Source organism: Nematolebias whitei, chromosome 5 (genome assembly GCF_014905685.2).
Source record: "Nematolebias whitei isolate Nwh7 chromosome 5, NemWhi1, whole genome shotgun sequence".
Classification (NCBI taxonomy): Eukaryota; Metazoa; Chordata; class Actinopteri; order Cyprinodontiformes; family Rivulidae; genus Nematolebias; species Nematolebias whitei.
Window position 1 is genome coordinate 47,170,171 of NC_056502.1, and position 17,818 is coordinate 47,187,988.

A 17,818-nucleotide genomic window follows, 5' to 3' on the forward strand; every position below is an offset into this window, starting at 1 on the left:
TATATATATATATATCACACACCACACCCTGCTGATCCTATTTTCCCATATGAGCCGTTGTACACGTCAACATCTGGTCCTTAGTCAGAGGTTGGGATTTGTTGGACAACCTCAAACCAAATACAGCCTCTTTTTTTTCTTTGCATACCTCTTAGTTCGAAGGATCAGCTGGTCTCTCAACAAAATCGATCAACTTCTCCCGACAGGAGTCAGGGTAAGGAGGACCCTCTTACCTCGACGGAAACAATTGGATTCATGGTGACAACTGGTTTTTGCTGTTTGGGTTGGTGAAATCTGGATTGTCTACAAATTTGTGTGGATGTGTTGAAGCTCGACAGTGTCCAGACTGAATGTGGGAAGTTGCAACAGGGAGTTGGAGCAGCTGTTATCAGGACTGTGATCTTCCTGGCAGCACTCATGAATAATAGGAATAATCTTGGAGAACCTGTGAGCTCAACTTTTGGAGTAAAGGATCAATTTGGCTGTTTTGGAGTTCCATCAGAGAATATGTACCAGCGAGACTTTAAAAGGCAGAAACAACAATTCACGAGTTCTGCCTGACCCAAATTGTGGCCTTGATGTCAGACTTATCTCAACTCCTCCTGGAATGTTTTGAAAACAACAAAGATGCTTTGACTGTTTCCTCACCCCTCCCTTCCCCAAGGCCGTGGACATGTAACAGAACCTCAACTGAGCTGAAGATGAATGTCACCTCTTATCTGGACAATGGCTGAGGGGGGCTCTGGACTATGCTACGACTTTCCCTTAAAAATTCAATGTCTTCACCGGCCTATATGTACATGTATAACGTCTGTTTATGTTACTTTGCTGTGGTAGGTTTTTTTAATGCCTCAAATCATGCCCTGTCTAGGACACGGTGTGAGAGATCTTTTTTTTTATACTGTCTCTCCTGATGTTTTCTTTCCTTTTCTCATCTAAGCAAAATATTATTCTGAATAAGAATAAGAGGGCCGCGCTAATTATTTATAGCCGCAGCTTCGTGCACTCCGCCCATCTTCGGACGACTGTACGTACATATTCGCGTTGTATCTCGGTACAATGCCAATAAAGTTTATTCTGATTCTGAACAAAGACTTTCTGACCAAAACTTCACTTAATTTCTTTTATTTCTACTTTCCATCCAACAAAATACAGTAATGTGGAAATGATTTTAAAAATTAAGTCACCATTTTCTACATTAAGACATGTTTTATGTTGATGTTTTACTTTTAAAGTTAAATATAAATCTGACAGAAGACATGATTAATCAAGTTTAACACTTTATTTTTCATGGACTTAGAGCAGATCTGTTTTTGACATAAGAAACTGGACCTAATTTCTGTATATTGACATAGTAAACGGTTAGTTATTCCAATAACAAATATTTTAACATGTTTATTATGCTTAGAAGAGAACAATCTGAATTATGATGAATTTCTTTTTCAAGCACAAACTTAAAAAAATTGTCAACTCTTTTTCTATTTATGTCAAAAGCTTTCAGCTATTGATCAGTCACTAAATCAAAATTGTAGTGAATCCAAAGCTCACTGAGAACAATCACTGTTGAAAGTAAACAGCGGGTTGTGGTTTGGTTTCACTGGGTTCTGTGGTTGTGCAGTACTGGGACATGGAGATGTCTGGACTGAGTTCTGTTGGAGATTTGTCAGTGGTGGAGCACCCTGAGCCACGTAGTTAAAGAAATCCAGGAAAGAGGTATTGTAGAAGGAGTACCACTGCCACCACCATAAGAGCACAGAACATCATGACGAGCCAGATGGGGAAATATTCTGAGAGGAACACAAAGACAAATGAGCTTCTAAAACAAATTGTTGTTGTGGGGGCTGGTGGAGGCAGACTTACTCTGGATGGCTACAGTATGGACTTGACAGCGACTGTCTACAGCTACGCTCAACATGGCTGTTTCGTTCCTCCCCTTCAGGCTTTTGCCTTTCAGGGAGTCAGGCAGGAAGGCCAGATCTGTCACAACAATGCCATGGGACTCATGGACATAATACAGCTTCTGTAGAACAGAAAAAAAAACATATTCACATCTGCTTTGTTCCTTCATGTATCATTTAATTTGATGCTGGCGTTACCTGGAGGGAGAACGCAATGTAAATTGCTACTGATCCAGTCACAGTTCCAAGTCCGAGAAACGTTCCAGAGTCGCTGTTAAGCACAAGTTAGGAATAGATGCCGTTATTTAAACAAAACTTACAGAGGACATAAAAAGTCTCTACCGCTCAGTTCAAACGTCCAAGACTTTGTGATGTAAAAATATGAAAACAAGAACTACATTTGAAGACTTTCCCACCTTTACTCATTCATATTTTCAGTAAAACTCAACTGGGAGAAATGTTGCTGGAAAATGTAAACAACTGTAAACAACATAAGAAGCTGGGTGGAAATGTGGGTCTCATCTCCTGAGAACAAGACAAGATTTAAACAATTTGTTTCTCCATCAACTCAGCTGACTGGTGTCTCGTCTCATTGATCACGAGTCTCTTCAGACCATAAAGCGGAGCTTAAACTACAAACAAGCTTCTAACTTCTCATTAAATTTGCATGAACGTTGAACTCAGAGGGGTTCAACTCAATTTTAACACGAAGCCAAAATAAAAAATCTGATCAAGGGCCAATCCTTTTTGGGGGTAGTATCATGAAAAATAAATTTTTCATGTTTTTTTACATGGTGGCATGGTGGCTCAGTTGGTACAGCTGTTGCTTCTCAGCAAGAAAGTCATCGGATCGAATCCTGACCAGGACCTTTCTGGGTGGAGTTTGCATGTTCTCTCTGTGCTGCGTGGGTTTTCTTCAGGTACTCCAGTTTCCTCCCACAGATCAAAGACATGCATGTTATTGGCAGCTCCATAGTCCGAAACATGGCTTTAGGGACTCCAGCGGCCATAGTCAAATGCATTCCGGGGGCCAAGCAGGGCGACATAGAATCTTATTTGAAACTGCTGACTAAGGCTAAATAAGGTAAGATTGTTATTCACGTCCATACCATACCATACCATACCAACTTTATTTATAAAGCACCTTAAAACAACCATGGCTGACACAAAGTGCTGTACATTAAAACACAACATAATAAAAGTGGAAATAAAAACAGTTTAAAAACAGAAAACATACAATTTAAAACTAGATCCTGCTGGTGTTAAAAACATACATTTTAAAAGCATACAAAATTTAAAAACTAGATCCCGCTGGTGTTAAAAGCCAAGTTGAATAAATGAGTTTTAAGACGAACTTTAAAAATGGACAGTGAAGGGGACTCTCTGACCTGCAAAGGCAAGTCGTTCCATAACTTAGGGCCCATGACAGAGAAAGCCCTGTCCCCTCTGAGCTTCCTTCTTGTTCTTGGTACCTCCAAGAGCAGCTGATCTGCTGACCTGAGAGACCGATAGGGTATGTAGGGATGAAGAAGCTCAGAGAGGTAAGCCGGGGCAAGATTATGCAGTGATTTAAAAACAAACATAAGAATTTTAAAATGAATCCTAAAATATACAGGCAGCCAGTGAAGTGAAGCCAGGACAGGGGTCACATGTTCCCTCTTTCGAGTTCCTGTTAAAAGTCGTGCAGCAGCATTCTGAACCAGCTGCAGACGTGAGAGCAGCAACTGACTGACTCCCAGATAAAGTGCATTACAGTAATCCAATCGAGTCGAAATAAAGGCGTGGATCACCATTTCAAAATGCTGTCTGGAAAGAAAAGACTTCACTGACGCCAATCGCCTTAAATGATAAAAGCTGGACTTAACCACGGCTTTGATTTGGCTGTCCAATTTAAAATCACTGTCCACCTTAAAACCAAGATCTGTAATAACAGGTTTAAAATATTTCTCCAAGGGTCCCAGGTTAATAGAGGAGGACTCACAGGAGCCACTGGGTCCAAACACCATCACCTCGGTTTTGTTTTCATTAAAATTTAAAAAGTTCAAGGCCAACCAAGCTTTAATATCTCCTAGACATTCCAGGAGATGTGTGAACGTATGTCCATCCTTCTGCTTTAGGGGTAAATAAATCTGACAATCATCAGCGTAACAATGGAATGAAATCCCATGTTTCCTAAGGATAGAACCCAGAGGCAGTAAGTACAACGAGAAGAGCATAGGGCCCAGAATTGAGCCCTGCGGGACACCATATTGCATTGGAACTGAAGATGATTCAGAGTCATTAATTTTCACTGAAAATGTTCTCTCCTCCAAGTAAGACTTAAACCATTTAAGAACAGTGCCATCAATACCAACAATATGTCGTAATCGCGATATTAAAATGTTGTGGTCCACTGTATCAAAAGCAGCAGTTAGGTCAAGTAAAATCAGAACAACATGATTACCAGAATCACAATCAAGAAGGATGTCGTTAAAAACTCTAATCAAAGCAGATTCTGTACTGTGGAGAGTTTTAAAACCTGACTGGAAAACCTCCAGAATGCCATTGTCATTTAAAAACTGTGTCAGCTGACAGTATACAAGTTTCTCTAAAACCTTAGAAAGAAAAGGCAGCTTTGAAATAGGCCGATAATTAGCCAGAACAGTTGGATCAAGGCCAGGTTTTTTTAAGCAGGGGCTGCACCACTGCATGTTTAAAACTAGCAGGGACCACACCTGAGGACAGACTGCCATTTAAAATTGCAAGAACAGGCAGCCCTATGCTAGATAAAATATCTTTAAAAAGTCGTGGAGGGACAGGATCACGTGGGGAACCTGATGGCTTAATGCGGCCAACTACGTCCTCTAAAAGTGAAACAGTCACAAGCTCAAACTGATTAAAAACAGCAGAGCAAGGGACTGAAACTGAGGGGTCAGAGTCAGGAGCTGTAATAAGAGCCCTGGTACTACCAACCTTTTCAATAAAAAAACGCAGAAAATTTTCACACATGCCAGGAGAAGCTTCCAAACAGGCATTTTGTGGAATATTAAGCACAGAGTCAATGGTGTCAAATAAAACACGTGGGTTATGGCTGTTTGAAGAAATAACACTAGCCAAATATTCCCTTTTTGCTTCTTTAACCGTGCTCTGGTAGAGACGCCAACAGTCTTTTAAAATCTGAAAAGTAACCTGCAGTTTGTCCTTTTTCCATCTGCGTTCAATACGACGACATTCCTTCCTTACAGCACGAGTTCTGTCATTAAACCAAGGCTCAGGTTTAATCCTTGGCTGCCTAGTTTTTAACGGAGCAACCGAGTCCAGGATGGTCTGACAGGAAGAACAGAACCATGACCAGAGCTCTTCTGTATTGGAGTGGAGGAAGTCAGATGATCCACAGAGCTGAAGAAAAGCAGCAGAGAACTGAGTGGCAGTGGAAGGGTTAATAATCCGACAGCGCCGAACAGCAGCGCGAGTTTTAACTGTAGTAGGTGTCAAAGTGACACTGAATAAAACAGGCAGGTGATCCGAGAACACAGCGTCACAGATTTCCAGATTAGTCACTGGCAGACCACAGGAAATAACCAGGTCCAATGTGTGTCCATGTTCATGTGTAGGGCCGGATACGGCCTGTACCAGATTAAAAGAGTCCAGAAGGCTTAAAAAGTCCTTTACCAGAGGCTTATCAGGACAGCACACGTGCAAATTGAAGTCTCCAACAAAAAGAACTTTGTCATAATTAGTTAAAATCCCAGATAAAAAGTCAGAAAAGTCACTTAAAAAATCCTTATTATATTTGGGGGGCCGGTAGACGACAGCACAGAAAACTGGGTTTACGTGTCTCATCTCAAAAGATGTAAACTCAAAGCTGGGAAAAGACGTCTGTAGAAAACACTGCTTACATTTGTAGTCCTGTTTGTAAACAGTTGCTGTGCCTCCCCCTCTCCCCGAGGCCCGTGGTGAATTAAAATAAGCACAATTTGCTGGTAAGAGCTCAGATAGAGCGCTGTACTCACCAACACTCAGCCACGTCTCAGTCACAAACAAAAAATCCAGGTTTTGGCAGCTAAAAAAGTCCCGAAGAATAAAAGTTTTATTCCCAAGCGACCTGGCGTTTATCAGGCCAATCCTGACAGGAACTGGATCCTGGGCGTCGACAGGTCGGGAAACCCGGCACAGCGGTCTCAGGTTTTGGAGACACCGTCGGCGCATGTTGATCCAAGAAGGGCGGGGACGGCGATGCAGAGGAGCTTGAAAGCCGACCACTGGCACCAAGCAGACATGAGCGGGATCCAAGAAACGCCGAGGCACCCGAGAGCCCAGAAACGATCCATGTGATGATCGGTTAAAAGCAGAACAGTGCGTCATATAAAACTTCAGCTTCACCAGCCAGCCGCTTCGTCTACCGCGACGACGATGACGTCTCCGCCGTGTAAGCAGCGCAGGAACCCGGAACAGGTAGCTTGGAATCTCCGACAGAAGCGGGGGCAAGGATTGTTGGCCAGCAACATCCAATAATTCCATATCCTGGACCAGTGGCCGGAGGTCTAGTAATGTATTGCGATCGTACACCAGCAGAGACCCAGCTCCGCAGACAACCCGTCGGTGGTAATGACACCCGGTTACACCAATCGGAGGTCACTAAAATTAATGTTGCTTCGGTGTGTGACTTTGCTGAAACCATGTCGGACTCCTTAGTTTTCTCCGGCCCCCTCCCCAACCTGTATGTCGTCGTTTAACCGCTGGGTGTCCAGGTGGTGTTCTGACAACGACGTGGGCTACATAGATAACTGGAGTTCTTTCTGGGGAAAACCTGGTCTGATGCGGAGAGATGGCATCCATCCCACTTTGGACGGAGCCGCTCTTCTTTCTAGAAATATGGCTGATTTTGTTTATCCCCCAAATTATTGACAACCCAGGGTCCAGTCCAGGAAGCAGAGTTGTAGTCCTCCACACCTCTCTGCTGCTTCTCCTCTGTTACCCACCCACACCCCCACTGAAACAGTGTCAACTCACCCACGGCTCAAATTAAATAAACCAAAAATCAGCTCTAAAAATATAAACCATAAAAATCTGATTAAAATAAACACAGTTACTTTACCAGAGCAAAATCATTAAATCATTAAATGTGGAGTATTGAACATCAGATCTCTTTCCTCTAAATCCCTGTTAGTTAATGAACTGATAACTGATCATCATATTGATTTATTTTGTCTGACAGAAACCTGGCTACAAGAGGAGGATTTTGTTAGTATAAATGAATCCACTCCTGTTAATTATTTAAATTTTCATGTTCCTAGAACAACTGGCTGAGGTGGAGGAGTAGCTTCTATTTTTCAGTCAGGATTATTGATTAATGCCAAACCAGTTATTAGTTATGATTCTTTTGAATTGTTGTTCCTCAGTCTTTCTCATCCAAAATGGAAATCAGAAAAGCCACTTTTACTAGTTGTTTTATATCGTCCACCAGGCGCTTACTCTCAGTTTTTGTCTGAATTCTCAGAACTATTAACCGACTTACTATTAAATACTGACAAAATCATCATAATGGGTGATTTCAATATTCACGTGGATGTTGAGAGTGATAGCTTAAGCATAGCCTTTAATAATTTAATAGACTCATTTGGTTTTACCCAAAACATCGGCACATCTACTCACTCTTATCATCACACTCTTGATTTAGTTCTGACCTATGATATAGAGATTAAGGACTTGATAATAGTTCCTCAAAATCCTATTCTGTCCGACCATTTTTTAATAACCTTTGAGTTTACATTAAATGACTACACAGTCACTGAGAGTAAATTTCATCTCAGCAGGTGATTATCAGAAAATGCTGTAACCAATTTTAAACAATCTCTTCCATCAATGTTTTCCTCTGTCTTGCAGAGTAATGCATCAGAGAACAGTGACTTAGATCATCTAGTTGATCATCTTACAACTTCAAAGCAAACTTCACTTGATAAAATTGCTCCAATGAAAAAGAAAGTAATCAATCAGAGGAAACTGGCTCCTTGGTTAAATTCTGAGTTACGTACTTTAAAGCAGGCATCTAGAAACCAGGAGAGAAAATAGTGCTCTACTAAAGTTGAAGAATTTTATTCAACTTGGAAAGATAGTCTGCCAACATATAAAAAAGCTCTCCGTAAAGCTAGAACTTTATATTACTCATCTTTAATAGAGGAGAATAAAAATAACCCTAGGTTTCTGTTTAGTACTATTGCTAGACTAATTAAAAGTTCCATTTCTGTTGAACAATGTATCCCTACAACTATAAGTAGCGATGACTTCATGAGATTCTTTATAAATAAAATTATATTAGAGAGAAAATTCAAACCATCCTTCCTTCTATCTATAGTCCCCTGTCAAATGAGGCAACTTTAAAAATTTCACTAGAGCCTGATTTATGTTTGGACAGTTTTTGTCCTGTTGAGCTCTCTGAATTGTCAAAAATAATAACCTCATCCAAACCATCCACATGCCTGCTAGATTCCATCCCAACCAGACTGTTTAAAGAGGTATTTCCCCTAATTAATGTCCACCTTTTGGATCTACTTAATTTGTCTTTAATGGATGGTAATGTGCCACAGAGCTTTAAAGTTGCTGTAATTAAACCTTTACTTAAGAAGTCTGATCTTGATTCAGAAATTCTGGCCAACTATAGACCTATATCTAATTTTTTAACTTTCATATAAAAAATTCTAGAGAAAATAGTTGCAGGTCAGTTGCGTGAACATCTACAAAGAAATAATCTGTTTGAAAAGTTTCAGTCAGGGTTTAGAGAATATCATAGCACAGAAACAGCACTAGTAAAAGTAACTAATGATATTCTCATGGCCTCAGACAATGGACTTGTGTCTATACTGGTCCTGTTAGACCTCAGTGCTGCATTTGATACAGTTGATAATATTTTACTACAGAGGCTTGAATATGATATTGGGATTATAGGAACAGCTCTAAAATGGTTTAAATCATATCTATCTGATAGATTCAAGTTTGTAAATGTAAATTATAAATCTTCTTCATACACCAAAGTTAGTCATGGAGTTACTCAGGGCTCAGTGCTTGGGCCAGTACTCTTTACTTTATATATGCTTCCATTAGGTAAAGTTATTAAACAGCATGGGATAAATTTTCATTGTTATGCTGAAGACATACAATTATATTTGTCCATTAAACCCAATGAATCCAATCAGCTACTTAGACTACAAGCATGTCTTTAAGACATAAAAACCTGGATGACCCTTAATTTTCTCCTGTTGAACACAGACAAGACTGAGGTTTTGGTTTTTGGACATGAGCACCTTAGGAATGAATTTTTCAGTCTTTCTCCCTCCTTAGATGGCATTAATCTGTCCTCCAGCTCTAATGTTACAAATCTTGGTGTTATTTTTGATCAGGACATGTCTTTTATCCCCCACATTAAAAACATTACTAGAACTGCATTCTTCCACCTGTGTAATATCGCTAAATTTAGAAACATCTTATCTAAAAATGATGCAGAAAAACTGGTCCATGCATTTGTCATGTCTAGACTGGACTATTGCAATGTTTTATTATCTGGATGTCCAAATATGTCTTTAAAACGTCTTCAGTTGATCCAAAATGCTGCTGCCAGAGTCTTAACCGGAGTTAGTAGGAGAGATCATATTTCTCCAGTTTTAGCTTCTCTCCATTGGCTCCCTGTCAAATCCAGAATAGAATTCAAAATCTTACTTCTAACCTACAAAGCTTTCAACAACCTGGCTCCATCTTATATTACAAATCTTATTGTTCCATATTTTCCTAACAAGGCACTTCGCTCTCAGACTGCAGGTTTACTTGTGGTTCCTAGAATTTACAAAAACAGAATGGGAGGCAGATCTTTCAGTTATCAGGCTCCTCTCTTGTGGAACCAACTTCCAGTCTCTGTCGGTGAGACTGACACTATCCAGTTTTAAAACTAGGCTTAAGACTTTCCTTTTTGCTAAATCCTACAGTTAGGGTCGGCATGGGTTCCCTGAGCTGTCCCTTAGTTATGCTGCTATAGGCTTAGACTGCTGGAGGACAAACTGACCACAATTTTCACTCTGCTACTGTCTTTACTTACTCTGCTCAACCTGTTTTGTATTTGTAATTATTTTTTTCTATCCTTAACATGTGTTTTTTTGTCTTTCAGATACACCTGGACCTACCATTCTGTGTTCGTTTTTCTCTCCTTCTTGTCCTCTCAACCTGCCGGTCAAAGCAGATGGCCGCTTGTCCTGAGCCTGGTTCTGCTGGAGGTTTCTTCCTTTTAAAAGGGAGTTTTTCCTTTCCACTGTTGACACTGTGCTTGCTCAGGATGGAAGACTGCAACAAAGCCAAGATTCAACTTCTCTGCTAGATTCCTTAGATAGAGAACTTTACTAATTGGCTTTTATGTATGTGAATGTTTCTGTAAAGTGCCCTGAGACAACTTTTTTTGTGATTTGGCGCTATATAAATAAACTGAATTAAATTGAATTGAATGTTAGACTGATTGGTAACTAAATTGTCCCTACGTGAGACAAAGAGTGAATGGTTGTTTGTCTCATCTTTATGTATACCTGTGATGGATTGGAGACCTGTCCAGGATGTCCTCTGCCTCTTGCAGTGACCGCTGGATATGGGCACCAGCGACCCACCCCAACCCCAAAAATGAAGAAACAAGTAAAGATGATGGATGTTTTTATATTTCTTATGTAAAGTCAACTCAATATTCTGTATTGTCATTCTCATCGCATGTGGTACATGAGGTGGAACGAAACTGTGTACTCAACGTCCCAATTACACCCAAAACTAGCAAAAACATAAAGTATAAAATGAAACAGTATACAAGGATCTAAGATAAACACTAAACAATAATAATATAATATAATACAGTGTATTAAATAGCAGCCTGAACATGAGTCTGTTGTGAGCAGATGGGTATGAATACAGCAGCTTAACACCAAGAGATCAGCAGCATGGATAATCAGCAGCACAGATAAAGTGAGGTTAAGTGTTTATTGAGTGGTTAGAGCAGTCATCCTCCAATGCAAGAGTTGGGGGTTTGATTCCAGCAGCAGTCACATGCCAAAGTGTCCCTGGGCAAGACACTGAACACATCATTGTCTCCGATGTTTATCCCATGAGTGAATGAATGTGATAAAGCTCTGATTATTATTTGTATAGATCTAGTAGAGTGCTGTATGGATGGGTAAATGAGGCACAGATTGTGTTTTAAAGAGCTTTGAGTGTCTTGATAAAATAGAAATGCACTATGTAAGTACAGTCCATTTACCACATAACCACTGCTCCCAGTGAGGTGCTAGAGGTAAACACATCTGGATGTCTCCAGTCCTGCAGTGCTACTAGCATGCAGTGGGGAGACAATGTCATCATATGCCTAAGGTGAGGCCTCATATCCAACCACAGGGAGGAGACCCCACGCTGGATCGTTCACATCCTCAAAAGCTCCTGAGGTACAACAGAAACGAGTTGGGCCATTATTCATGTGAGGTGCATGCAGGCTCTTAACAAGAGCCAGTTTCCCATGCAAAGTAGGGCAAGATGCTGGGGAAATTTCTCCACTTCTTCTCTTAAGAGGAAAGCACAGAAAGAAATGGTGTTCAAATATTTTATATTCTGTGTGGGAACTAGCACACTTGATCAGGTTTATGTTGAAACCAAGGTTGCACAAGCAGTATAACAGGGTCTGTGGATATCTTTTGTGATTGCACATCTACTAGATGCAAACTCCAAAAAGTCATCCAAATCAGCCCCAGCTCTTACATGCCCATGCACTTCAAGCTGCCTCCATACACCAGCTGAACAACTTCAAAGCTAGTGACAGCCTGAATGGGAGGATCTGATATTCATAGGCTACACCCAAATATGTGAACCTGAGAATTTTTCTGTGTGCTGGATAACAGCTTACATAAAAGATAAGTATCTTGTAAATCTACTAGCATGAGCCAGGTCGAAAACGGGAACAGAACATTGTGTGTCAGCATCCTAAATTTGTACTTTTGGAGGTGTAGATTGAGTAAGTGTAGATCCAAAATTGGACGTAGTAAGCCTAATTACTTTGGAGAGAGGAAATAACCGGAACAAAAAAAGTTCAGTTCCCCCTCTTGCACAATTCTCTAGAGCTTAACGTATTAAGCCTAATTACTTTGGAGTGAGGAAATAACCGGAACAAAAAAGTTCATTTCCCACTCTGGCACAATTCTCTAGAGCTTAGGCAGCTGTTCCCAGATCTTCTGACCACAACACTCCAAAGAAACTTGGAGGTATTGTTGCTATTGGAACTTAGAGCTTCCATGATGGCCACATATGAAGGTGTCACCCACAGTAACATACCAAGCAAGGTTTCAAAGAGGACTAGAAAATACTAAAAACTAATTTTATACTTTAAAAATATGGACATACAGTAGTCCCTCGCTACTTCGTGGTTCGACTTTCACGGACTCGCTCTATCGCGGTTTTGCAAAGTAAGATTGGACATGACACACAACTGGCTGATTGATGGATGGGCCGCATGATAGGCATGGAATTTTTATTTTAGATTTATTATTTTAAATTATGTAGCACCTGCTACACCTGCGTGCAGCCCACAGGTGCAGCATGTCACATGTCACTCCTGCAGCATGTCATGACCTCTGCAGCGGAGAAGTGGGAGTGGCCAAGAGTGCTGGCAGGGGCAGAGAGCAGAGATCATGACTAGGGATGCACCGATCCACTTTTTTAAACTTCCGATCCCAATACCTAAGTCTGAATATCGGTCGATACCGATCCAGTTCCGATATCATCATCATCATTGATTTTATATGAGGCTGTAATAATCTCCTCTCAAGTACAATTTGTACAAATATATGCATGCATGTCCAAAAAGGCAACTTGAGGTAAGTTTTATTAATTTTGGATAAGTTTTAGTTAGAATTACATTCTACTAACACAAAACATGTTTCTTTTTATTCCTAGCTTTAAAGTGGATATTAAAGTGATTAATTTTAAGTGATTGTTTAAAGTTCTTTTATATTTTTTTAAATAAGGGGCAGATAAGAAATTTTCTTCTTTCTGTACTCTTTTCATTCAATGTTTTCTTTTTCATGATTTTTTTTTAAATTTTGTTTCTTTTAAATGAATGAATTAAATTAAATGTTAAATGGCTTCAAACACCTGCTAAGTTCATGGCATAAACCAACAGACATGTTCCCGTTTTTAGTATTTTACATCGATTTATAATGTAGCCGTTTTTGTTTTTAATATAATATTCAGATCATATGTTGTTTTTATGATTGTTTACTGTTGTACTGATAAATATCTCCTGGAGGGTAAACTATATCTTGGATGCAAGTATCAAGCTGTGAAATCCTTCATTTTCTACAACTGATAGGGGTTGGTCATGAATCATGATTAAGTTTAGCAACTTCTCGGTAAACATTTGAGCTCCGTGATTTCAACGATGTCTTCTTCTTGTTCAATCTGAAGCAAGCAGCCTGATTTGGGGCAGCTGCGCTCAGTCTGTCCCTCCTCGGAGACGGGCAGACTGAGCGGGGCAGATTGGACGCGGCTGGCAGGGGTCGAGTCGCCTCTTTCCGGTTGAGCAAAGAGCAGCACCCCGCTGAAGCCACGGAGCTCGAACTTCCAACGTAAAACTAACTTTACCGCGGTTTAATGTGGCGCTATGGCTCTGCAGACATTGCACAATGCTGTCTTGTTTTGTGGTGTTTCTAGTGTAAAATACTTCCACACAGCGGACATGTTTCGATGAAAAGTTTGTTAGCTGTTAGCCACAGTGCTGCTAACTCCGTCCTCACGTTGTAGCTGGCTACAAACTATGAACTGGATTTCCTGAATGTGAGGCGAATCTTATTATTCTGGGTTCATGAGACACACCGCCATTCAGGAAATCCATTTCGTAGTTTGAAGCCAAAATGCATCATGGATCGGAAATATCGGCAGGTGGATCGGAAAAATCCGATACGTAAATTATGCTGGTATCGGAGGCCAATACCGATACTGGATCGGATCGGCCCCATCCCTAATCATGACATGCTGTACTCTTTTAGAGCGTTTAGAGTATAGAAACATTGTTTAGAATACTGCTAAATACTAAATATTTAGTGGGAAGGTATACACACAAATACTAAAATAAACTACTACTTGCTACTTGTACTACTTACTATTAAATTTCCTACTTCATGATTTTTCACTGGGGGGGGGGGGAATATTTGGCTGAGAACAGTGTAGAGATATACCTGCGTCCCTGAATGTCATTTTATAACACACTTTTATTTCTGGTAACCGAGTAGTTCATTCTGTAAAGATGCTTCTGAAAAAGGAAAAAAAGGAAACTCCTCGCCCTTGAACAACTGAGACATTCCACCCCCATTTCAGACCCTGGGACAGTTTAAACCTTGTTCTCAGCATCTCTAACTCTGGAAAGTGTCAAAAGAGACTTTTATGGTTTGCAAGACAACCGAAGTTCCAATAAATCTGAATAATATTGGAACACCCTTTCTGTGAACCCCAAAAATGGATGTTTGCGTTAACACAGATCACCCAGGATGTCCTAATATCACCTTGTACCAACCTCCAACCAAACTATCCTTCATTGATTGTAAATAACAGAAAAGCCTTGTCTCTGTTCAAAGGAATTCCAGCCTTGACACTTGGGTCCCCTTTCCTGCATGCAAAAAACAGACAGACTTTTATTCACATTCTAGAAGAAGTAATAATGTTTTTTCTGTAATGAAATAATTGTTTACTGGGAATAACTAAATAACTTGCCTTGTTGTTTCTCCTACAGCTGACAAGAACCTGTGTAGCCCAAAATTTTGCAAACTTGTTTTCTGTTTACAAGGTTAACAAAGTGTCTTTATTGGTTTTAACCTCATTTAAAGCTGATAAGTGTCTTAAATGGTTTTATTTGATGACTTTTTCAACAGAGCAGATTAAAATAATACTTTATTTAGTTGATAAAGTTCAGCCCTTCCATTCTGATTGGTTCAAATCGACCACCTCTTTCAAATCAGAGGTGTGGTCAATTGTTTACAAGAGAGGAAGACCTCTCAGCAGATGATGAGAGAAGATGAATAGGAGAAGATGAATTTTGGAAGTTGATAGCAGAAGTTGAACGAGAGAAGACAGGAGGAGGAGTAATCTTTTAAGACACAACTTACAAAAACTTCCAAGAAGAAAATTAGTTTCAACTTTAGCAAAGTTTGATAGAACCCTCTTCAGCGCTCCAGACACCTGCAGTTATCATCAAACAGAGTTAACAACAGTTGTCCAGAACTCCAGGAGACGGTCCGGTTGACCATTAGAGCCAGTGACCAAACTTATCGCCTTGATATCAGGGATGTGAAGGAATTTCCACCTTTACATCAAAGATCATCTCAGCAGAAAGAGTCCAATATCTGGTATCTTCAGGCGGCTGTTTGAAGACAACTCCTGGTAGGAACAGCTGATCTATACTCTGAAGGTTGACGATGGTGTCTAAGAATTTAGATTTTAACCAAATTAGTATTAACTCAGTTCAGTAATTATTTTTCCTTAAATCTCAGACCAAATTTTAACTATTGAACGATAAAACGTCATTCTTTTAGTTAAATTTGCATAATTAATCTGCCTGTTGAAAATTCCAATTGTTCTACATTACATCTTGTTTTGGTTTGGTTAAGCACATAGAATAATTTCATTTATCTGTTAATTCCTGCTAACAAGCAATTTTACGGTCACATTAATATCCATAAAACTCCGGTTGTGAAACCTCATTTAAATGTCAGAAATAATTTCCAACAGTTATTTTATCATATATAGTCAAATAAACATCACAAAATTGTACTAAAGTGTGTGTGTTTTATTTATGACATCCGAATCCTTCATTTTAAACATGCAGTTGTGACACCACTGATTAAAAAAACCGGTCTTGATTCTACAGACATGTCCAATTTTAGGCCTATTTCTAAACTGCCCTTTGTGTCGAAGATCTTGAAGAAAATAGTTTACAGTCAGTTAACATCTTACTTAAACGACCACAACATTCTTGAACTGTTTCAATCTGGTTTTAAAACTCACCATGGTACTGAGTCGGCACTGTTGAAAGTTTTGAACGACATTCTCATAGCCACAGACTCTGGTCACTGTGTAGTTTTGATGCTGCTGGACCTAACTGCTGCCTTCAACACAGTGGACCATCAGATCCTCCTGTCTCATCTGGAGAACAGGGTGGGCATTCAGGGTCCTGCTCTACAGTGGTTTAGATCTTATTTAACTGAGAGAAGCTTTTGTGTACGCTTTGGTTCTGTGGAGCCCTCTGTAGCTCCTCTCACGTGTGGAGTATCTCAGGGATCTGTACTTGGCCCCTTCTGTTTTCTCTTTATTTACTACCTCTGGGATATATTCTCCAGAAACATGGTATTTCTTTTCATTGTTACGCCGATGACAGCCAAATCTATTTTCCTTTGAAACAAGATAAACAGTACGCCTTGAACCAACTCCTGGAATGTATGGCGGAAGTCAGAGCATGGATGTCACAGAACTTTTTACACTTTAATGAGAAAAAGATGGAGGTCTTGTTGTTTAAGCCCAGTGATGGTTCTAAAGTCCATGTTGATCTGGGTTCTTTAACCAAACATCTGACTAAGACAGCAACCAACCTGGGTGTGAGGTTGGACAATGATTTTAAACTGGATGCTCAGATTAAATCTGTGGTCAAGTCCAGCTTTTATCACCTGAGACAACTGGCCATGGTGAAACCATTCCTGTCACAACATCATTTTGAGATTTTAATCCATGCTTTCATCACAACTCGTCTGGACTATTGCAATTCACTTTATGTGGGCCTGAGCCAGTCATTACTGACTCGACTTCAGCTGGTTCAGAATGCTGCTGCTCGTCTTTTAACTGGCACCAGAAAATGAGAGCACATCACCCCTGTCTTAAAATCGCTACACTGGCTCCCAGTTCGTTTCCGGATTAATTTTAAGGTTCTTTTGTTTGTATTCAAATGTCTTCATGGTCTCGCCCCACAGTATCTGTCTGACCTTCTCCAGCCGTACAATCCCTCACGCTCTCTTAGGTCAGCTGATCAGCCAACAGGCCGTCCCAAAGTCCAACAGGAGGCTGAGAGGTGACCGAGCGTTCTCAGTCGCGGCACCTAAACTGTGGAACAAGCTGCCTCTGCACGTCAGACAAGCTAACTCACTTCCTGTTTTTAAATCTGCTCTGAAGACTCATTTTTTCTCTTTGGTTTTTCACGCAGCTTGAAATGTTGGCTTTACAGTTTTATGTTATTTGTTTTATTGTTGTTACTGTTTGCTGCTTTATGATTTGGTAGTTCATTTCTTTTATTGTATTTGTTGAGTTCATAGTTTTTATGCTTGTATGAGTTAGTGTACAGCACTTTGGCCAGCGGTGTTGTTTTAAAGTGCTTTTTTAATAAAGTTGTATTGTATTGTATATAAAAGAACTCGCAGAGTAAAAAGAGTAATTCGAGATAATTAAACAATAACATCTGAATTGATTTTCAGACCTTCAGATTTTCTCTCAGAGCTGAGAGTGGTGCCCCTTCAAAATAAAATTCATAACGAATTTTTAATCATTATTAACCATTCCTGCTACAACGGAAACCCTCGTGATAAACGAGGGACTACTGTATATATCCTGATGCATGCTCAATAATCCAGGTAGAAAAATCCAAAAAAGTTCAATCTGGTCCTCTGGACATTCAAAAAAACAAAAAACAAAACAAAGCAAAAAAATCTAGAAACGTTTCGTCTCTCATCCAAGAGACTTCCTCAGTCTGAGGTGCTGTTTTCAGCTCAGTCTCTTAAATAGCACCTTCTCAGAGTGGATCAACCAGTTTGCTGCTGACAACCAAAACCAGCTGATCACATGCTCAAGAAAGACCATCAGCCTAACAATGGATCATTAGCACACTGATGGCTGTTTAC

At 40.0% G+C, this 17,818-nt stretch overlaps 1 protein-coding gene across 1 annotated transcript in view; it reads right to left on the bottom strand.

The window, feature by feature from the left end:
• Positions 1-1,263: 1,263 nt before the first annotated feature.
• Positions 1,264-17,818, bottom strand: part of preb (prolactin regulatory element binding) — a gene marked incomplete at its 5' end in the record, with an annotated part of 45,312 nt that continues 28,757 nt past the window's right edge. Inside the window, 3 exons of the mRNA XM_037677198.1 lie at positions 1,264-1,787; positions 1,861-2,020; positions 2,097-2,169. Of these exons, the coding sequence (XP_037533126.1) occupies positions 1,693-1,787; positions 1,861-2,020; positions 2,097-2,169 (328 nt within the window). The remainder of the gene's footprint in view (positions 1,788-1,860; positions 2,021-2,096; positions 2,170-17,818) is intronic.